General features: G+C 45.7%; 2 protein-coding genes and 1 long non-coding RNA gene across 6 annotated transcripts in view; 1 reads left to right on the top strand and 2 right to left on the bottom strand.

The window, feature by feature from the left end:
- The window catches only part of LOC309347293, a 28,829-nt gene extending 5,857 nt beyond the window's left edge, over positions 1-22,972 (bottom strand). The window contains exons 1-3 of the long non-coding RNA XR_014158895.1: positions 21,684-22,972; positions 5,915-5,992; positions 2,975-3,045 (exon numbers count right to left, since the gene is read on the bottom strand). This is a non-coding gene — a long non-coding RNA (uncharacterized lncRNA). The remainder of the gene's footprint in view (positions 1-2,974; positions 3,046-5,914; positions 5,993-21,683) is intronic.
- COL8A2 (collagen type VIII alpha 2 chain) overlaps positions 1-23,156 on the top strand; it is a 163,100-nt gene that overhangs the window by 128,897 nt on the left and 11,047 nt on the right. For 3 of the 4 annotated variants that reach the window (XM_081871682.1, XM_081871683.1, XM_081871681.1), the window contains one exon: positions 9,425-9,606. In XM_081871682.1, coding sequence (XP_081727808.1) covers positions 9,447-9,606 — 160 coding nt within the window. In that variant the 5' untranslated portion in view covers positions 9,425-9,446. Of the gene's footprint in view, positions 1-4,284; positions 4,400-9,424; positions 9,607-23,156 lie in introns of those variants that run through there. The other variant, XM_081871684.1, reaches the window with a different exon arrangement.
- Positions 6,295-7,495, bottom strand: LOC309346612 (putative CENPB DNA-binding domain-containing protein 1). Its single transcript, XM_081870492.1, has 2 exons — positions 6,807-7,495; positions 6,295-6,731 (listed from the first exon to the last, which is right to left on the bottom strand). The coding sequence occupies exons 1-2, from the start codon at positions 7,287-7,289 to the stop codon at positions 6,438-6,440; spliced, it is 777 nt and encodes a 258-aa protein (XP_081726618.1). The 5' UTR covers positions 7,290-7,495; the 3' UTR covers positions 6,295-6,437.

Consider the following 23,156-nt stretch of genomic DNA (forward strand, 5'->3'; position numbering starts at 1 on the left):
ATTCTGGGCTGTGTTTCCTCTGCTGAATCATTTGCTCCAAATTCTTCAGGTCGGGCATTGTTTTCTTTATCGGAGAAGACTGAGGCAAAGAAGGCATTGAGGAGTTCAGCCCTTTCTGTATCCCCCGTTTGCATTTCACCATCTTCTCCTCTGAGTGACCCCACTGTTTCTTTGTTCTTCCTTTTGCTATGAACATACCCATAAAAGCCTTTTTTGTTGCTTTTAACCTCTCTAGCAAGCCTGAGTTCATTCTGTGCTTTAGCTTTTCTGACTTTGTGTCTACACGTGCTGGCTATTTGTTTGAATTCCTCTTTGGTGGTTTCCCCCCTTTTCCATTTTTTGTACACATCCTTTTTTAATCTTAACTCAGTTAAAAGTTCTTTAGATAGCCACCCTGGCTTCTTTAGGCACCTTCCATGTTTCCGTCTCATTGGTATTGCCTGAAGTTGTGCTTTTACTATCTCTTAACAAACTCCCAGCCATCATGAACTCCCTTTCCTTTTAATATTACTGTCCATGGGATCTCACCCAGCACTTCCCTAAGTTTTATGAAGTCTGCTTTCTTAAAGTCAAGAATGCTTGCTTGCTCCTTTCCGCTGTATAGTAAACTTCAGAAGAGCATGATCACTCACGCCTAATGATCCTTCCACTTCTACCCCACTAACCAGGTCATCAACATTGGTTAGGACCAGATCTAAAATGGCTGTTCCTCTTGTTGCTTCTCCCACTTTCTGGACAATGAAGTTGTCTGCAAGGCCAGTGAGGAATCTGTTTGACCTTAAGCTCTTGGCTGAGTTTGACACCCAGCAAATATCCGAGTAATTGAAGTCCCCCATTACTACTATCTCCCTTCCTTTTGCATGCTTGGCCATCTGTTCCAGGAAGGCATCATCTATGTCCTCCGTTTGGCTTGGGGAACTATAGTAAACTCCCACAATGAGGTCCCTGTTATTCTTTTCTCCCTTAATTTTGACCCAAATGCTCTCACTTTGGCTTTGATGTTCTAAATCTTGGATCTCTTCACAGGTATTCACATCCCTGACATATAACGCCACTCCTCCTCCTCCTCTCTTGTCTGGTCTGTTTCTCTGAAATAGATTGTATCCCTCCATTATTACATTCCAATTGTGGGACTTATCCCACCAGGTTTCAGTGATGCCTATTATGTCATATTTAGTTTGCTGTACCAAGAGCTCAAGCTCATCTTGTTTATTTCCCATGCTTTGCGCATTAGTGTACAGACATTGAAGTCCATTAATCATTCCCCCGTGTCTCTTATTTAAGGATTTTTTTCCTCCCACCACTAGGTCTGCATGCTGTTTGCTCCATTTGGTCTATGACATTTGGATGATCATCTTCATCAATTGATAGACTCCTACCTTCAGGAGCACTGTCTCCCTCCCCCACGTTAGTCAGTTTAAAGCCCTCCTGATGAGGTTTCTGAGATTTTTGGCAAAAACATTCCTCCCAACCGTTGTGAGGTGCAGCCCATCGCTTGCCAGACGTCCATCTTCAAGAAACTGCAGTCCGTGATCTAAGAATCCAAACCGTTCCTGTTTACACCATTTGCGAAGCCAGCTGTTCACTTCCACTATTTTTCCCTCTCTCCCTGGGCCACGTCGTTCAACTGGGAGGACAGATGAGATGACAATTTGTGCATTTAATTGCTTCAGTTTCCTGCCCAGAGCCTCGTAGTCTCTTTTGATCTTCTGGAGGCTATTGCTTGCAGTGTCATTGGTTCCCACATGAACCAAGAGGAAGGGGTATTTGTCAGTGGGTTTTATGATTCCTTGCAGTCGTTCAGTTACATCTTGGATCTTAGCCCCGGGAGACAGCACACTTCCCGAGACATCTTGTCAGGCCCACAGATCACTGCTTCTGTTCCCCTCAGTAGGGAATCCCCTATCACCACTACACGCCTCCTCTTAGGTTTGGTCGGGGTTCTTCCGTGAGCTGTCCGTTCCAAGGTCGCCTGCACATTCCCTGAGGACTGACTTTGCTGCTTGTCTTCATATATCTGATCAACTGTAATGAGGGAGAGATCCTCAAATGGAGTCTGCTCTTCGTCTTCCATGCTAGGGGAGAGGACCTCAAAGCGATTGTGTATTTCTAAACAATCAGAGCGAACCCTGGGCCTCCTACTTCTTTGAGTCACGTTTCTCCATATATCTGGCTCCTGTGTTGGTGAACTAGCCTCCTTCTCAGGGGAGTCCCCTGTCCTTGGTGGAGACGGTGTGCTCTGTTGCTTCCAAGAAGAGCTCCAGCTCTCTAATTCTTTGGAGCGTAGCTACACGTTCCTCCAGTTGCTGGACTTTGTCTTCTAAGAGGGCAATCAACATGCAATTGTTAGTCCATCTAGCTGAATATTGTCTGCACGCCCAGTTGATTAAACCAGGGGGACTGTTGGTCAAAATAAAAATGGCAGGGGCAGTGATGCAGCACTGAATATGCTGTTGTCCATCTCCAGCCTATTAGTGCTCATGAGTAAATGGAGACCCTGTTAGGCAGAATCCTTGGGTCTAGCTGTTGATGTGCACCTGACTAGGGTAAACCTTATGTGCACCTGACTAGGGTAAACCTTATGGATCTGCTTTCAGCAAGCCATCTTATATGCATAACAAGAAAACTCATGGCTATGTATTCATTGTTCTTGACTACTGGCTTCCAATTGGGTTATGATAAATGAGCTTTGTTGAGTTGCTGCTTGTACTGGCCTTCCACATGCAGAAGGTCCTAAATTAAATCCTTGGCACCTCTGGTTTAAAAGATCAGATAGCAGCGAATGAACAAAGATCTCCACCTGAGAGCCTGAAGAGCCACTGCCAGTCAAAGGGGAGAATAGTTTGAGCTAGTCTACGGCAGCTTCCTGTGCTCTTTTGTTGTTTGAATCCCATTCAGCTCCACACTGTTGAAAGGTAAAACAAACAAACAAGGAAAATTATAATGAATAGTAAAGGCCTTGGCGTATATTTACCTTTCATTTGAAGCCTACTTGGTTTGGGATTCTGCCTGTTCTGTGGCTTGAGGGATTGGTATGAAGAAAACCTTGAAAGAGGAGAGAGAGAAACAGCTACACAGACAAAATCTCAGAGTCATCTGCAGTAGCAAGGTCCTTATTGTTTTGGTAAGGGCAAAATTTAAAGGTGGGGGACAGTGAAAAATATAGTTTCCTGTTGTTAGATTCACCCTTTGAACATTGTACTTTGGGTTGCATTTAATAGCAGCATTTCTCCATCATCTTCTCTGTTCCCACTCCCCAAAAATGCAAGTAGCTAAGTGTGCAGCAGAAGTACCTCCCAAAAAAACTCAGTTGGGGGGGGGATTCAATAAACAACCCAGTGAAGAGGGCTGAGTATGCTCAGTTGCCATGGATTTCTTATTGTTTATAGTACATATCCAATATCTCATTTATGCTGAGTAAGAAGGAGGCATCACGAGAGAGGAATCTGTTTGATAGTAATCTAATGATCAGGTGAATATTGAATAAAGTTTGGATTGGAAGCCACCCTTACCAACTTGCTTTCGTAGGTGGTTATGATTCAGTTCCCAGGAAAGCTGTCTTCACAAGTCAGGGATCAGGCAGTCACACAGAGACTTGAAGATTTGTAAAAAATACCAAATTTAGGAATGCTCCTGTTCAGGGTTTTAGCCTGCTAGCAATGTTCTTTTCCAGGATAGTCCATTGTATCCTCTCTTCTCCCTAGAAGATCAGCTTAGCACTTCTTTCCCCACTCATGTCCTTCCACAATGTGCTTGCTCTAGGGCAGCCTTCTGTGTTGGCCGGGGCTGATAGGAGATGTTGTCCAAAAGAGCTGGAGGGCTCCAGGTTGTCAAAGGCTGTTCTAGGTCTACACCAGGCAAGTCCAAAGTCAATTTCGGGGGCTTAATCTGGCCCACCAGTCGGTTTGATCCGGCCCCTGTGGCAGTTTGTTTCCTGGGGTAAAATCCCCCCAAAAAACCCAACAACTTCAACCCTAAAAAAGGGTCAACAACCAATGGTTGGCCCATTGGTCGGCCCTCACAGCCCTTCACTTCATCAAATCTGGCCCTCTTTGAAAAAAGTTTGGACACCACTGTACACCGATTTCACTGAAAAATTAGTCTCACGTGGAGCCTCAAATGTTGCTGGGGTTTGTTTTTTTTCCTTTAAAGGAAAGGTGATAGGTCTTATTCCTCCTGGGGTCCCATGTAGCTTGCATTAATTCTTGCCCTCCACCAGCTTCCTCTCTGAGCGAGGAGCCATTTCCTCTGCTGGTGACAAGGGGGCAGTTTGTGCAGAAACCTTGGGAGACATGGAAGGAAGCAGCCAACACAAACTCTTTCCCTCAGATCATTGGAACGTCAGCTGCAGCCCTAGCCACCTTTTGGCCGGGTGAGGGCAGGAGCCCTCTTCTCAAAGGTAAAAGTAATAAAAGGAGACTTAATATACATCATTTGGGTTAGACGAGGAATGACATTGCTACTAAAGATCTTTCAGGTTCCCGCCAAGCCCACATAGCATTCAAATCACTTCCATGTGGGGACCAATCTCCATCGCTACCCGCTGTTAAAACTCTTCTTCCTCTTTCTTCATGGTGTATTTTTTTCCCCTCCCCCCGCTCCCGTTTCAGCTCAGGAAATTCCAATCAAATCCTGGCGAGGAGTAGCTCTCTTCATTCCTTCGGAGGCAGGAAAAGGCCGAGGTCTTTAATTTTTATTAATGGCGATTGTGGTTCAATTAGTCCACAGCACTTTTGGTGTTCTGTGTCATTAAACCTGTCAGAAAATAAACTGTCCTTTGCTTCATACAGGCCTCATTTGAAGCCTGTGCCTCGGAAAATGTCGCAAGAGTAGAAGGCAGTATTTATAGAAGGCCCTTTAATTTTACACAAGTGGGCACTTTAGCAAGCGTCTGGCATTACTGAGCATCATAAGCAGTCAAGGTTACTCATAAGTACTTGACCAAACAAACTCCTGTTGACGTTTTAAGAAGCACCACAGCGGAGAGTTACTAGCTCTGGCGATACTCCAAGTGAGGGAATTGTGTCTCTGACATAGTCATTTTTCAAGTCGCCAAACACAACAGGGTTTCTTCACACCCGCTCTTCAAGCCAGAGGGTTTCAAAGGCAGCACAGTGAGGCCTTGGCTTTGGAATCAGAGACGCTCTCAAGAGCCAATTCCCAAGCGCACACATTTTTTGGAGGAAATCCTGCTCAGTCGAAAGACGTGATAATAACCCTCAGCTTGGTCATCCCCTCCACCCCACTGTTGCTTCATTATGATCTCATTAAAGGGTAGGTGGTGGTGGTGGATGAATCTGTAAGGAGCGTTCTAGAGTGGGTGTCATTTACTTCAGAGGCATATTTGCTGTGGCCGGCATAACAGCTAGACCTGTTCCTGGAAATACTAAGGGATAGCTTAGTTGCTCTCACCCATGCCTTGGTAACCTCAAAATTGAACTGCTGTAATGCACTCTGTGTGGGGCTACCCTTAAGGCTGGTTTGGAAGTTGCAGCTGGGGTCGAACCCAGCAGCTACAATGCTGAGCAGGGTATCTAGCCATGCACATATAGCTCCTGTGCTGGAGGGGCTGCGCAGACTGCCAGTTTGCTACCAAGCCAGTTGTAAGAAGTCCTTGATAGCAGATAAAGCCCTGCACCAGTAATCTTCAACCCTGGGTCCGCAGATGTTGTTGGACCACAACTCCTGTCATCCCCTGCCAGCTAAGCTCAAGGTCAGGAGTGATGAGAGTTGTATTTCAGGAACAAATGGGGGAATCAAGGTTGTAAAGCACTGCACTTGGGACCAAAATACCTGAAATAGATCTGTGAGTTCATTTAAAATAATCAGAGAATGCCATGCTGATCGTACAACAGCCTTCAGAGAAGCATCTGGTGGAAAGACAGTGGCAGGCATTCTCTGCAGGGGTCCCTACCTTATGGATTGAAGAGGGCCCTGTGATATTGTCTTGTGAACTGCTCTGAGATCTTTCAATGAAGGGCAGTTTAGAAATCTAAAAAATAAAAGTATAGAAATCTAATAAATAAACAAATAAAATAAAAATAGGATGGGCATCCACGGTGGTTTGTTTCTACCCAATGTCAGGTTTTTGTTTTTGTTAGTTATGCAGCCCTGTGGGTGCTTTACAACAGTGCTCTTATATTACAGTGGTGCCCCACAAGACGAAATTAATTTGTTCCGCAATTTTTGTCGTCTAGCGAATTTTTCGTCTTGCGAAGCACGAAATCCCATAGGAATGCATTGAAAATCAATTAATGCGTTCCTATGGTCAAAAAAAGTCCAAACAAAGCCAAATTTGGTACAACAACAGTTTATTAACTGCTCTTTAAAGTCACACATACTGTAAAGAGCAGTTCAAAAATTGAAGGGAAAATAAATTAACTTTATAAACATGACAGAAAAACATTTAAAAATCAACAAAGTGTACAGTACATTTTCTAAGACTCTGGGGGACCACTCGAAGAAGGCTCCTCTTCCACTCTTTGCTTCTTGGTCAAGAACCTGTCCATAGTCTGCTGCTTTATCCGCCTTTTCAGCAGCTCCCTGAAAGACGACATGACCCTCGTATCATAAAAGTTCCCAGCGTCATGTGCCACGTGCTTCTCATGGTGGTGTAGATCTGCAAAAGTCTGCACCTCCTTCCACTTCTGGCAAATGTCCCTCAGTCTTTCGGAGGACAGCCGTTCCTCAGTTGCTTCCTCCTCTTCCAGTGAGGCCTGCTCCTGCGCAGCCTCTGCCTGCAAAACGTAGCCCTCCGTCGTCACAACCTCCAGGAACTCCGCTGCAAAGTCTTCAGCCGCAGGAACATCAGAACTGGCAGCCTCTCCATGCCTGACCACACTGTGGATGCCAGATCTTGTCTTGAACCGGTCAAACCAACCTCTGCTAGCCTTGAAGACTTCTGGCTCGGCTGAGGTTCCTGGCTGTTCCTGGATGAGGTCAGCGTGCAAGGCCTTGGCCTTCTCACAAATGACGGCCTCAGACACTGTGTCCCCTGCACGCTGCTTCTCTTCTATCCAGATGAGCAGCAACTTCTCGACCTCCTCCAGGACAGCTGGGCGGTTCTTCACGATCCTGGTGACTCCCTTGGCTGCATCAGTCGCCAGGATCTTCTCCCTCATCTTCAGGATGGTCCCGATGGTCGATGGGTTCCTGCCGTACTCCCTGGCGATGTCCGTCACACGCATTCCGCCGTCGTGCTTCCAGATGATCTCCTTCTTCATTTCCAGCGTCACCTTCTCCTTCTTCCTCTCGCCGGCCACCGCAGCAGCAGTCTTCTTGGGTCCCATGGCAGCACAGCTCCTACCTTCGTAAACTCAGAAACAGAAAAAAAAATCAGTGATGTGCTTCAAACCCAAAAAATACAAAAGCAGCCAGCCACCCACCACACAGAAATTAAAACCCAGAACCAAGGCCTTGAATCCCAAGCACCCCAACCCCAAATCCAAAATCCAAAAACCCCCAAAAAAGTTTTAAAAGTTTAGCTTACCAAATGGATGAAAGAGAAGTTCTGGAAAAGCTTCAACAATCAACCACCGACGTCCTCAGAAACCTCAAATGGCTGCAAAATAAGTTTAGGAAAAGCTTCAAAAATCACCAATGTCTTCAAAAACCTCAACTGCTCCCACAGACACGCACCAACCCACCCACAACACAGAAATTGCAAACCCCTCCCCAACTGCTTCCCCACCCAGACAAAAAAAAATTTCAAAAAATAACAGCATGGCCAGCACTCAGAAATTCAAACTCAGAAAATTTTTCAAAAAAAATCAACCTGGCCCAGTGGTCACAGAAAATCATAAAAATTCCCAAAAAAGGCCCACAAGCCCCCAGATTATCGCAAACCCCTTCCCAACACCAAGTCCTTGAATCCCAAACACCCCAACCCAAAATCCAACCCCCCCCCAAAAAAAGTTTTAAAAGTTTAACTTACCAAATGGATGAAAGAGAAGTTCTGGAAAAGTTCTGGAAAAGTTTTGGAAAATCTTCAAAAGTGAGCAAAGTCTGAGAAAAGGCTACCAAACCACGTGCTAACAGTTGCTCCTCGAAGTCAAGTCGCAACTGCAGCTGCTCAAGCTAAGCACCCTTGGTTTTAACGGTTTTTACACAAAGGAAACAAAGTCGCAAGACGTTTTCGTTTTGCGAAGCAAGCCCATAGGGGAATTCGTCTTGCGAGGCAAATCGCGGGCGAAAAAACCTTTCGTCTAGCGAGTTTTTTGTCTTGCGAGGCATTCGTCTTGCAGGGCACTACTGTACTGTTTTATAAAACACAGCTAAAAAAAACTTTAGCTGTGTACACACCATACATTTAAAGCACATTTCTTGCCCCCAGAGAATCTTGGGAACTGTAGAGAACTAGAATTCCCAGCACCTCTAGCAAACTACAGTTCCCAGGATTCTTTGATTTAAATGTACGGTATGTGCTCAGCCTGTGAGTTGTGGTTTGTTCTACTGAAAAGCAACCTAGGAATGTTTTTGAATGAATAAATATGTGCTTCGGCTGTTTTTGAAACAAGTGGCCTGATCTAAAAGAAGTGGTTGCATGGATTCTTCCCCAAGCCCTCAAGAGTCAGCTATGCATTCATGATGTATCCCCACTTTGTATGCCCACACTGTTTCTTGGGGGTGGCCTGATACAAAGGAGAATTAGGGAGGGGCCAGTCTGTCCATGTTCAAAAGATGTATTAAACAGGGGGTTGGCAGGTACCACGTCATGCTAGCTGAAATTCCCACTTCTTCTCAAAATGATACAGAAATGCAGTTGCCCTTCTGTATCTTGCCTCCATCTGTCTGCACAGCAGATGGGGTGTTCTTGTCAGCAATGTGAAGGGCACATCTAGGAGAGGCAACAACAGATACAGGGTCTTCTGCGTGGAGGACCATGGATAGAAAGGCCTCAGCAAAATAATTTGGCAGCATCAAGAACCAGTGGCTACAAAGGAGGAGAACTGGGGTGTTGGGGGAGTGGGAATTCAGGAGGAGGTAGCAGAGGGAAAACACTAGGGAATTTTGCTCAGAGGCAGGGAACCTTTTTGAGCCAGAGAGCCACAGGGAGGACCAGAACCAAAAGTGGGCAGAGAAAGAAATGTGGACTTTTGGACATTAAGCTGACCTCTTCTACACAGGATTTCATGCAGACACCTTTCTCTCTTCCATCAAGGTTAACAAGAAGCGTATCAGATCTCAAGGGCACATTCCAGCCAGGCAAAAACACTCAGGGAGGGTGCACAGCAGGGCTAGTGGCTTGGGAGGGTGTTTGGCCCAGTGGGCCGTAGTTGGTCTCAGGGCCTGAGGTTCCCCATCCCTGCTCTAGCAAAATCTCTCTCACACACACATACACCTGCTTTGTTTTTGCTAAAAATACCCAAGGAACAGCTTAGAGATCTTCTCAAAAGGTGATTTTGCTGTCACATTTTGTTTGCAGAGAGACTACCAACAAAGCCACGATGCTCCATGAAGTAACCCTGTGGCTGTTGCTGGTGGTTGGCATCTCCACGGTGACTGGAGGGGGAGCTGGAGGTGGTTATGGGCAGATCAAATACATGCAGCCTGTGGTGAAAGGACCTCTCGGCCCTCCATTTCGGGAAGGCAAAGGGCAGTACATAGGTAAGTAGCCTTCGGGTGCACAGATTCCGGAGGAGGCAGAAGTGGGGGGGGGGTTGTAGAGTTTTATCTTGAAGGAACAACAACTCCCAGGCCCAGGCCTCTTACTGTTTTTGCCTACTTAAAATGTTCAGATTACTTTTACAGTGGTACAGTGGTACCTCGGGTTAACTACTTAATTCGTTCCAGAGGTCCTTTCTTAACCTGAAACTGTTCTTAACCTGAAGCACCACTTTAGCTAATGGGGCCTCCTGCTGCCACTGCAGCACGATTTCTGTTCTCATCCTGAAGCAAAGTTCTTAACCCGAGGTATTATTTCTGGGTTAGCGGAGTCTGTAACCTGAAGTGTCTGTAACCCGAGGTACTACTGTATTCTTCTTGCCAGTAGCCCTGAGAACTTGGCTATAGGTTGGCATATAACTGATATATTTTTTTAATTGTTGCCTTCATCTTTCCATGTTTAATGTTAGCTTCACACCTCCTCTGCCTAGACCCCACAGTAATTATGGTGATTCCATCACTGCCCTTTTCTCCTACAAGTAGAAAGCATAGTTAACGGAGAAGATGTTTAAGTTCTAAGTGATAGTTGCTAGGAGAATGGAGGCCATCATGCTGTGTCTCCCAGTGCTGGTTGCTAGGTGATGAAGAGATTGTGCCATTTTGGTTGTCTCACAGTGGTGCCTAAGAGTGTGTGGCACTGGGTCTGTTGACTAGCAGAGGTTGCCTGGAGGCCATAAGGCTGCAGTGTGTGGTCTGCATTCGTGATGGTGATAGTTAGGCCACAGAATGGCTGCAGAAGCAAGTGGTTCTATTGCTTCCCTCGATTGGGACACTATACTTCTGTTGATGCAGCCTAGAATAGCATTTGCTTTTTTTTTGCTGCTGCTGCATCACACTGTTGACTCACATGAAGCTTGTGGTCTACTAAGACCCCTAGATCCTTTTCACATGTACTACAGGAAAGCCAGGTGTCCCCCATCTTATATTTGTGCAGCTGGTACATTTGTCTCTGTGGAAATTCATTTTATTAGTTTTGGCCCAGTATGGGCCAAACTTCTAAGATCATCTTGATTCCTCATTCAGTCTTCTGTGGCATTAGCTACCCCTCCCAGTGTGGTATCATCTGCAAATTTGATGAGCAACCCCTCCATTCCTTTATCCCTTTCATTTATAAAGTTGTTGAACAACAGTGGGCCCAGGATAGAATTCTGTGGCACCCCACTTGTCACTTTTTTCCAGGATAATGAGGAACCATTAGTGAGTGCTCTTTAGGTTCAGTCAACCAGCTACAAATCTACCTAGCCGTTACCTTGTCCAGACCACAATTTACTAGCTTTTTTGCAAGAATATCATGGGGAACATTGTCAAAAGCCTTACTGAAATCAAGATCCACTATGTCCACAGCACCCCCCTGATCCACAAAGCTTGTAACTGTATCAAAAACACACAGGAGGTTCATCTGGAATGACTTGTTTTTTGAGAAACCCATACTGGGTCTTAGTAACCAGTGGCGGAGGAAGGGGGTGCGGTAGGGGCAGACTGCCCCAGGTGTCTTTGCTGAGGGGGGTGACATTTGGCGCACCGCCTGCCTGCCCGCCTGCCACTCCCAAGCCTACCTGAAGCTGTCGGGGGAAAGGGGGAACTGCACCGCTTTGCCAGCAGCTGTTTGGGCAGCTGGGGGAGGCTTGGGAGTCGCGGGCATGTGGTGTGCTGAATGTCCACCATCAGCGGCTTGCTCCGCCCCCAGCTATAGGGTGCACATGCCACTCCGTCACCCAAGCAGCTATCCCACGCCTGGGAGGGCACCCTCCATGCCCTGCCCCCTTTGGGAGCGCACCCATCCTGGGCAGCGCAGGCATATGTTCCGCCGCTGATGACAGCATCCCGTTTTCCTATGTGCTCACATATCAATCTATTCTAGGACCTTTCTTGGTATCAGTGTCAAGCTAATCATTTGGGAGTTTCCTGGTCTCCCCCATCTTTTTGAAGATGGGGCAAAAAGTAGATTCAGGAAACTACCGACCAGTCAGCTTGAGGGAACCACAAGGGAGCAAGCCTTTTCTGTGGTGGCTCAACACATACAGAGCTTCCCATTAGAGCTGGGGTTGGCTTCTGCCTTTTTGTAAAGCCTTGAAGTCTGATTTGCATTGATTGACCCTTCCCCTGTGTGGTTTATGTTTCACTCACTGAAAGTAAGTTGGTATATCATTGTATTACTGGGATGGTGAGTCTGTTTTTATTGCTTTAAATTTATTTTTATGCTTTCTTTATATGTAAGTACGTGTGTGTGTGTGTGTGTGTGTGTGTGTGTGTGTGTGATCAGTCTTTTTCCTTGGTATTAGTGATACTGATTGTTTTTTGCATGTACTTTTTATTGTTGAAAGGTTATTTGGATGGGATTTCCCCAGAAAAGCAGCATACAGATACCTAAAAATAAAAAAGCTGATATAAAACAGATATAAGTTCACAGTCCAGCTGTGCACATAGAGGTTAGCTCTGCTCCCTTCAGATGATGGAACAACAGTTGTGGCTGTTGGTAGGCATGTGTGTGCACACACACATTATTCAGCCTGAGGCTTGTCAGATCTCAGGACATGCTGAACCTTATTGCTTTCCCTGAAAAGCTTGGGTTCTCAGATCAGTTCCCTTAGTATTTACTGTGGTTACATGGCAATGGCATCACAACCCTGCTAATAGACAAAGGTGACTGGAGAGTGCAGTAGCTGGAGTGCTGGACTGGGAAGGCATGGGTTTAGATCCGCCCCCGCCCCCCATGTGTTCTGGACAAGACACCACCTTTGAGTCTATTGTTGTTGAGAGTGTAGGTGCTGTATTATGGGACCAGGGTGTGATGTTGGCGTTTTCTGTGACAGGAGATGTAATTATCTTTTTTTATTATTTCCCCCCTTCTTATAATCAGAAGCTAGCTGAGTAAGTGGGTTCCAATTTCTGCAATGTAGCTGGGAAGAATATTTTAATTTGCTCCCCTGTTCTGACCTCCCCCGCACTCCAGCCTTGCTTCAGTGAATGAGCTACAAAAAGGACTCCTGTGTATTTTGCCTCAAACTGCAAAATAACTGTGGCAGGGCAGCATGCAGGTCTGAAACACTGGTGTGGGCCAGCAAAGGAGATACGCTATAGAATATATGGTGCCCAGTAAAACAATTCACCTTTTGTTTTGCCTAGAGGTGGAATATGACTCCCAGGAGCCTTTGCACTTCTGCTGGCTCAAGTGGGTTTGCATTGGCGGGGGAGCCTAGGAATATGTCTCTGTTTGAGTGCTTCCTTTGATTGGCTTGCCATCGTGTTCATGCAGGTGTTGGTTTGGAGAGTGAGACCATTGGACAGGAAGCCTGGTGTGCTTTTCAGCTGAGGAAAGGCAGGCAATCAAGGCAGGCCACCCAGAGAGGAGAGGAAACGGGGGCCCAGGCTGGCAGGACATTGTTTCCTGCTGCAGTAGCCTGAGTTTTTGGGTTTTTCCTTCCCTCTGGGGTACCTGCTAGAGACAGCCACGGCTAAAGGCAGGATGTTGAGTGGAATGGATGTGCCATAACAACGTCCCCTTCAGGAAGACGGAGGATGCGTACACACTCCAATACAGTCTGCATCCAGTGCATTTCCACTTCTGGTTTGAAAAGCACGATCCATGTATATCCCGCAGTTTCTTAGGAAACACTGCATTTTGATGCATTTTCTCCCAAGCCGGCTTTGATCCAAATTGAGAAGAACAGCCAAGATGCACTTTAAGCTGGTAATGTGTACACAGCCAGAGAATGAATTGGCATGCTGTTTCATTTGGCTAGTGACTTTAGGTGGGGTAGTTGTATTTTGCTTGGTGGAGGGAGGCTCCCTCACTCTTTTATTTTCTTGTATTGCCTTCCTCAGTAGCCTGTGGGTTGGTTGGTTGGTTGGTTTGGTTTTTGATGGGGTAATTTATATCTAACTTCATCATTTATGGCAGGGGTAGCAATCATGGTGCCCTCCAGATTTAGGTTATTGACAGTTCCCATCTACCTCAGCAAGTGTGGCCAAACATCAGGGATGACTGGAGTTGTGGTCTAAATATATATGTGGAGCACTTGATTCCTACTGTGCCCCAGTTCTCTGTTAGTGCCGTGCTGTTTTCAGGATTAGCAGTCAATGATCAACACAGGAGGATACAGGGGACTTCCGGAGGCAGCATGGCGGCTGCAGCAGCAGAAAAGAGCTCCTGAAGCCAGCCAGAGTGAAAGGCTCTGTGTGGCCAATTCCCGGGCTCCCAGGTCTGCTGCTGCCAACACTGCCAACGGAGAGGAATCGGGGGTGCCCGGGGCGTCTTTCAAGGGAGCCAAAATACCCCCCCCCACGACCTTGATTGAGCCGGAAAGGCACCCGACCCCCCCCAACAGCCGAGAGGAGCTCCAAATCCAGGAAGACAGTGGAGCTAACGCAGAGAGGGAGAAAAAGAGAAGGGGGAAGGAAGAAGGGGAAAAAAGAAAGAAAGAAGAAGGAGCCCTAACTTTACCGCTGCTGCCCCCATCGCCCCCATCTCTGCCGACAAAGAAGAGGGGAGGTAGGTGAACACGGGAAGGCAAAAGAGGCTCCGAAAAAACACGTGGCTGAGCTGACCGGAGCCTACCCCTCCATGCAAAGCCGCATGACAAAGGAGATCGCAGAAAGGAAGAAACTACCCCCTTCTTTTCTCCTTTTTTCTAAAAAAAACAACCACCAACAAACAAAATCCTTTTTTAACCCCTTCCTACCCCTCTCCCCCTTTTTTTTAAAGAAATTCTTTTTTATTCCCCCCCCCATATACCTACTTTTATCATTTTTCTTTTTAAAAGAGGGGCCACTGCTGCTGCAGCCACCCTTCATTTGAATGTTTATTTTTATTTCTATCTTTTCTACACACTATTTAAAGACACACTTTTCCACACACACACACCCTCAATTTAAACCTCATTTTATTTTCACCTCAAACTCCCCTCTTAAGAATTAAAATGGCAGTACCCAGAAAACAGCCCTGAACCATCACAGGCCACTTCCTGGGACTGCCACTTCGCCCCAGACTTTCCACTCTCTTTTACCTATCCTCTTTTACCTATACTTTACTCATTTTTATTTTCATTTTTAAATAAAAAGCTCTATCTATCTAGCTATCTATCTAAAGACAACCCCCCCTTTTTTTTTTACCTTTAATTCTCATTTTTATCTTTTACCTGTACATTTTTAATTACTTTTTTACAAATAAAAAATAACAACAATAATTAGGGGGAAATATTATTATTTATTTTATTTTTATTTTATTTTATTTTATTTTATTTTTTAAAAAAACCCACACATTTTCCCCCCTCTCTTTTTAAAGCCCGCTCTTTTCTATTTGTTGGCTTGTTCTTGAGGGGGGAATCTTTCGCCCCCAGCTACGACCACCACTCTCTTTTAAAACAAAAATTTCCTCTATATCACGGCTATTGTTATTGATACTCTCCCCCTCAACTCCCCCCTTTTATTTTTCTCTCCCTTTTTGCTCTCCCCTCGCTCTCTTCACCCCTCCTCATTTTTTCCCTTTATCCCACCTTTCATTTTCCATCCCCAATTTTGTTTTCTATCCCTTTTATTTTTTTTAAATCAACCCCCCCTTTTTAGCCTGTCCGTCAGTTTGTTTTTGAGAGGGGAGCCCTTTCCCCCCCACCCCCTCTTTTAAAATAAGACTTTCCCCCATACCATTGCAGCAGCTCACCCTCCCTCCCTCCTCCCCTCTCCCCCTCTCCCCCTCTCCCCCTCTCTTTTCTTCTCCTTCCCTCCCCCACCCTTCCCCCTCCTCCTCTCATTTTCTCTCCCTCCTCCCTCTCTCCATCCCCCCCTTCCCCTAAAGGAAACACATACACACATTCATATCACCCTATCATAATTTGCCCCCTCATACTATAGCTAAAACTACTGCTGCAATCTAATACCTCTGATATTACTGTACTATCTCTCCTCTCTTTCAACTCTCTTTTTGTCTCTCTCTCTCTCTTCTCTCTTACTCCAATCTCCCCTCTCCCCCCGCCTCCCCCCTTCTTCTCTCTTTCTTCTTCTTCTTCTTCCCTTTTCTCCCTCCACCCTTTACATATAGCCTATTTGTCTGTCTCTGTTTCTAAGTGCACTCCCAACCCCAATTTCCACCTTAACTGGACCCCAGTACCCCTTTTGGGTATATACAACCCCCTCCTAAACACATATTTCCCCTGGCCCCACCCCTCTAATCTCTTGCATCTCTACCTGCTAACCCCCCTCCCTTTATATGAACTGTCTGTCCGTTAGTCTACCCACCTCTGCTTACCTGCCCTCCCCCCCAGCCTCGGCGGCACCGCTGAGGCAACTACAGAAAACCCAAGAGAAGTTCTTAAAACACAGGCTAGAAGTGACACAAATGACCGCCTAATCCAAACGCTCTGTAAAAGCCACCAGCCAACAAAGCCTGATCAGCTCAGCAACCCAACAATACCCAGGAATCACCACTGGCACAACTCCTAACCACCACACGCCCTACCCCAAGTGGACGCCAAGCCAACCTCAAACCAAAACTATCAGGGAGACTGAGATGACACCAACCAGGGAGATGGCAAACAATGCTAAGATGGTAACTCCCCTTCAAGATGATGACCACCCAATAACGAAACGAGATCTGAGGGAAATGGAAGCAAGATTAGAAGAAACACTGAAGGCCACAATGGCTCCCATGCAGGTACTAATCAACAATCTAACCTCCAAAGTGGAAGCTCTAGAGAACAAAAACCAAATGCAAGAAAAAATAATAGAGCAATACCGGGAGGAGAACGCACGTGTGAACAAGAAACTGGATGAACTGGTAAACCAAATGGAAGCAGAACACAGAGAGATGAACATTAAGCAAGCCGACCTTGAAGACCGCAATAGACGTTGTAACATCCGCTTCCGCAACTTTCCTGAAAAGACAGAGGAGAAAAGCCCAGCAGACCTAATTATACGCTGGCTGAAAAACACAATCCCAAGCCTGAAACTTGAGGCAGATGACTTGGAGAGGGCTCACAGAGCCCTAAAACCTATGCCAAAACCCAGCACCCCCCCAAGAGACATCATTGTATGCTTCACACGCTACAAAAAGAAGGAAGAGATATGGCACCACCTCAGAAACTCAAGCAACCTTCGATATGGAGAAACCCCCATTCTGGCCCTACAGGACCTATCTCAGGATACCCTAAACCGGAGGAAAAGCCTGCGCCCATGCACCCAGCGTCTCCAACAAGCAGGGATCAAATACCGATGGGGCTTCCCCTTCCGCCTCATTGTAACAACCAATACAACACAACACATGGCTACCAACATACCTGAGGCCCTGCAACTACTAAAGAACCTTGAACTCGACCTCCCACCGGAATGGCAACCAACAAACCCACCAAGTGACAGCCCCAACCACGAGGAAACAACAGCAAGCAACTGGACGACGGTACAGAGCAAAAAGAAACAACAGAAGCGGCAGAACAACGCAAACCAATACAGGCAAGCACAATGCTCAGAACCGTCCCGCTGGCCATACGACACAAGAAACAAGACCAAGATTAACCAAACCAATTCATCGCAGATGGACAACCCTACTACAACAACAACAACAACCGCAGCTGAATGAAGCAACCAGGAAAAAAACCCACAAACCGAAGGACTGGTGATTTCTCCCCCCCTTTCCCCCTCTCTCCCCCCCCAAAACATAGATTTAGTTAACACCATCAACATCCCCCCCAGCCCCGCACCCCCACAGAAACCCCCACCCCAACACCAGTCCAGACGACCTCAACCACATTCCCCATCACCCACACCTTCAACATTCTCATACTCCATACTAAGGAAAAACAACTCCAACCTTAATAACACAACCCACAATCAGGCTAAAATCTGATACCCAACCAGCAATATGGTGGCACCAGAGCGTACCAGCACCCACATCCCCACCCCAACACACCAACAATGTTGCTTATAACATTGGCAACATTGCTTACGAACCTTATACCTGACAGCCACGTTACAAAGTCACTTCACACTGTCTCGCTGATCACCCCCTATCGCAGACAACAGGGGGGATGGCCTGTCCTTGAACATGGCCTTCCACACCAGCTGAGACCCAGGACCAACCGGCTAAATGCCAGATGGCCCAAAATACCCCAAACAAACACCTATATGACTACATATAGGAAACTCCCTACAACTTACCCCCTACTCTTTAACCCAAATCTCACTTTAATCCCACTAGCCCCCCACCCACCACACCCTAGGTCAGCGCAACCCCACTGGTTCTTTAAACAACACGAAGAAAGAGACACAAGACAACCCGAACGGGTTGGCAGGGAATCGCCCCACATAATAGATAAGCAAGATGGCTAACCTAAAAGCAATTACACTAAATGTGAGGGGGCTGGGAAACCCCATCAAAAGAAAACGCATCACCTCATACATAAACACCATGAAACCACACATCACCTTCCTACAAGAAATACACAACCCACCCAAAGGCAGCAAACTCCTGAGCGACCCCCGCTTCAGTCAACAGTGGGTCGCACAAGGCTCAGGGAAAGCTCGTGGTGTAGCCATAATACTCAGTAGAGACCTGAATTTCACTGCCACAACAGTCCTCAAGGACAAAAAAGGCAGATTCATTTTCGCTAAAGGGACACTAGATGGCAAAATCAAACTGACAATCGGCTCCATATATGCCCCAAACACGAAACAATTAGAATTCTTCCAGAAGACACTAAACAAATTCCTCTCCTTCTCTGAAGGGGAAGCAATCCTAGGAGGGGACCTCAATCTAAATATGAAAGGTTTATCCCTGAAAGATATCCACCCCACAACCCCATGGGCAACCTTCCTCCGAAGGAAACCCCCAACAACTAGGAACTCTTACAAGTTACTAAAAATGCTAAAAAACAGGGGTCTCTACGACATTTGGGGTGAGCAAAACCCGGGAGACATCAGCCATACATTCCAATCAGGACGCCATGATACAGTGTCCAGACTGGACAGCATTCTACTCACACAGGGTCTGATCCCCTCAGTAGAATCAACAAACATAGGTAACATTAAAATCACAGATCACGCCCCAGTAGAAGTCATCGTTAAAATAGGAGAAGGAACACAAACCACCCCATCATGGTCCTTCAGTCCCATCCTAACTACAAACAAACAAATTAGAGAGAGTCTCACAAAAACCCTCCAAAACTACTTCAAGGAAAACGATGTAAACAATATAACAACCCCCCTCCTATGGGACGCAATGAAAGCGGTCACCAGAGGAGCTTGCATAAAAGAGAAAACATTCCTTAAAAAACAAACCTCCTCAAAAATTAGCAAAATAGAACAAGACATCACAGCCCTCTCATCACGCTACAAACAAACAGGATCTAAAAAACTCCTCAAACTTATAGAACAAAAAAGGAGAGAACTAGACTCCCTAGAAATTAACAAAACAATGATCAACATTCTATACTCTAAACAACGTTTCTACAAATATGGAGGGAAAAACTCCAGATTACTAGCAAATAGATGTAGGAAAAAAGCACTCAAAACAAGAATACACTGCATCACCAAAAAAGACGGCAACATAACATTCTCCCCCGAAGAAATAACCTCAGAATTTGCAGAATTCTACTCCAACCTATACACCTCCCATAACCCACCAGAGAAGGAAATCAGAACATTTCTAGCAGGACTGACCATGCCTACCCTAAATGATGAGGAACAGGAATTCATGGACAGCCCTATCACCCCAGAGGAAATAGACGCGGTCCTCAAAAACCTGAAACCACACAAAACCCCAGGCCCAGATGGCTTCACAGCAGAATTCTATAGGAAATTCAAAGAACCCTTGATGCCCTACATGACCTGCCTATTCAACGACATCATAAAAGGGGGCCCCATCCCCAAAACCTGGACCCACTCCAAAATAGTCTCCATCCCAAAACCACTAAAAGACAGCCTCAAAGTAGAATCATACCGCCCAATCTCATTAATAAACCAAGACTACAAGATATTCACATCAATCTTGGCCAACCGCCTAAAAATCTTCCTACACAAGTTAATAGCCCCAGACCAGACTGGTTTTGTCCCTGGCCGCAATATAACAGACCCCATCAGGAAACTACTGAACCTGATCGAACACAGCAAGGCAACCAAACTCCCATTGACAATTATGTCCCTAGACATCCTCAAAGCCTTTGATTGCTTGGAGTGGAAATACATATTAGCAGTACTAACTAACATGAAATTTGGCCCCAACTTCCTACAAATCCTCAAACAAATATACTCCCAAGCCTCAGCAAAATGCAGAACTAACAATATGGATTCTAATACTATAGCTATCCAAAGAGGCACGAAACAAGGATGCCCACTGTCTCCCTTCTTATTTATCCTGGCTCTGGAACCCTTAGCAATCCGCATCCGAGCAGCCACAGACATCAAGGGAGTGGAAATAAAAGGCAGAACCTATAAATTAGGGCTCTTTGCAAATGACCTAATGGTCACAACACCAGACCCCATAAGCACAGCAACCTCCCTAATCAGAGAACTCAACACATTTGCAATGGTGTCGGGCCTACAGGTAAATTTTACAAAGTCAGAAGCTATGTGCTTCAACACCCCTCCTCACACCCAAAAAGAACTCACGAAGGTCACCAAGATAAAACTTTGCCACACCAAGTTCAGATACCTAGGGGTACAAATAACCAGAAACCTCAATAAATTGTACCTCCACAACTACAAGCCCCTGTGGCGACAAATTAACAAAGACCTAAAGAGATGGAATAACATGAATTTCACTCTCTCAGACAAAATAGCCATGATCAAAATGATCACACTCCCAAAACTAACCTACCTATTCCAAACCCTCCCAATCTGGATCCCCTCAACCCAACTTCGCAGTTGGCAGAGAAAACTACACTCTTTCATCTTCTCACATAAAAAACCAAGAATAAGCCCCAAATACCTGCACCTCCCCACCTCAGAAGGAGGATGGGGAATCCCCAACATAGAAGCATATTACAATGCCAACCAAATACGCCATATAATCCCATATATACTAGAAGATGAGACAAAACAATGGGTACACCTAGAGAGGGACACAATTGAAAACACCTGCACCACAACATACCCACTCCTCCCAAACAAACTAAAGAAAATTCCCACAACACTTAACAGGTACACACAGACCATGCTCAAAGCATGGAAAACACAAATAGGCAAACTATCCCCAACCCCATCCCCACTAATCCCCCTGGCGTACCACCCATTATTCTACCATGCAGCACAAAACCTCCAGACAAAAACCTGGCGAACCAAAGGCTTATATCGCCTAATAGACTTTTATAAAAATAACAAACCCTTGTCAACACAAGAAATACAAGACAAACTAGAAGACACCCAAATGACCTGGTTAACACAACACCAACTACATGCCTTCTTAAACAACCCAACAGTAAAATCAGCAGCAACTAGGCCCCTGACAACCTTCGAAAACCTCCTCCTAACAACAAAGGGAAACGGTAAAGGGACGGTATCCACAATATACAAAATACTACTCCAAAATCCCGCAAATCCCCTAGACACAATCAAAAAACAATGGGAGAATGACATAGGCTATGAGATTAACCCCACCCAAGGGCCACATCCCATATTGCACAGGAAGACTTCTCCAGAATAGAAGAGAGCTTGGCTCAGGCACTTGGCAGGCAGCAACCGTCTTCTCAGCCTAAAGTAAGGTGTCAGACATTCAGCTGGGCGACATATCACACCCAGTCTGTTTTTAAAACATGTTATTCATATAGTTTTCTTTTAAGATGTGCGGCAATCAGCATTTTCACAGGAAAGGGCTGTAGCTCAGTAGTAGATCACATGACTTGTGTGCAGAGGGTCCTAGATTTCATCCCTGGAATCTCCAGACAGGGCAAGGAAACATTCTTTCCTGAAGCCTTGAGCAGCCACTGCCAGTTGGCAAGGTAAGGGTGGGGGTGATTCTGTTTGCATTCAAAGCTGGATTTATCAAAGCAATATGAGAACCAAAACATAGGCATCCTTCAATAATTCACACTTACCCAAATTTTGCAGTGCAGTTCTCCAACAAACAATCTGTGAGCTATGAAAACAGATGTTCTTCAGACCTTCTCAGGTGATTCACCCAAACCTTGGGAAATTTACTATTAGAGTTACAAAAGCACACAAGCAGGAAACACAAGCCTGAGAAGGGTACTGACATTTAGGCCGCTGCATCCCTTTGCCCCCTCAGGATGAAGGTGAATTACCGTTATTAATTCTTTTACTCCACACCAAGAATGATGACAAGGTCAAGTTAAAAACTCCTGGGCTTGTAAATAAAGCTGCTGCTGTTAAAACAGTGTAAGTAACTTGGCACCCGTGAAAACTGTCTTTTGGTAAATACTCTTACTCTGCCCTAAAGGTGAGGACGTTTTGTGACTGCTGCAGGCTGGGTGTGAAGGGAGGATTTTCAGGCTACCACTGTGAGATAGCAGGTGCTCTCCAGTTGCAGCAGCACAGCTGGACTGCAAAGGGGCTTCCCGGTCATTGGTGAGGGATACAGGGGGCAGTACAGTATGAAATCCAGACAGGCTTCTCTGGCTGACAACAGACAAAAGCAGAGAAGTAATCAATGGTCCCTGGGGACTGCTTCACTCTGAACTGGAGACACAGCTTTGCTGAACCTTGCTGGAGACTGCAGACTTCTTATCTAGGTTGGTAAAGGCACATGGACAAGAGAAAGCAGATCCAGAGGTGTAGATCCCTGAAAGAGAAGGGCAGGCCCTAGTGGTGGAACATCTGCTTTGTATGCCGAAATACCAGGTTCAATCCCTGGCAGCTCCAGGTAGGATGGGGAGAAGCCCCTGTTTGAAACCCTGGAGAGCTGCTTACCGGAGTGTTTGGACAATACTGAGATGGATGGATTGTTTGTCTGCCTTGGTATAAGGCAGCTCCCTGTGTCCCTGGGGCTTGAAGAGACTAGCTTTACCTCCCTGTCTGCAAAAGAAGTGGCATAAGCACTTTCCCACATGGCACCTGTGTTTTGGCACACCTGATAATCAGATGTGCTGGGTTGCTGGTGATGCACAGGAGGCTTATAAAAGCAGCCAATTAAAATAAATGAAATCTAGGAAATGTTTAAGTGCTGTTTCCCATCTTCACAACCATGTAAGAGTTCACATTTAATAAGTTATCAGCAGCGCTTTCCAAAGATGCTTCTTCATTTGTTATATTCTTTACACAGGGTATAAAGCATATATTGGTGTAGAAAGCATATATACACTACCATAATGTATATATGCAAACTTGGGATATTTACCTCGAAAAGGTAAAATGTGTATAAAACTTCTTGCTGGAAAAAACCCTCAAAGCATTTTTTGGTAAACAATGTTGAGGGGGTTTTTTTGCAATCAGGCAGTATATAAATTTTATGAAATGATATTAAATAAATAAGATTCAGTGGAATTTGTGGGAAATCAGGTCTCTGCTTGGGTGCATTTTTTAGAGGAAAGTGGCTTAAGCTAGATATAGGC

The sequence above is a fragment of the Podarcis erhardii genome (genome assembly GCF_964252035.2).
Source record: "Podarcis erhardii genome assembly, chromosome: 7".
NCBI lineage: Eukaryota > Metazoa > Chordata > Lepidosauria > Squamata > Lacertidae > Podarcis > Podarcis erhardii.

Excerpts from the sequence above, each read along its gene's own strand:
- LOC309346612 (XM_081870492.1), bottom strand. The coding sequence starts at position 7,289 with ATGGGACCCAAGAAGACTGCTGCTGCGGTGGCCGGCGAGAGGAAGAAG. Across the intron at positions 6,732-6,806 it reads GAGAGGCTGCCAGTTCTGAT|GCTGCGCAGGAGCAGGCCTC; the intron begins GTTCCTGCGGCT and ends TTGCAGGCAGAG.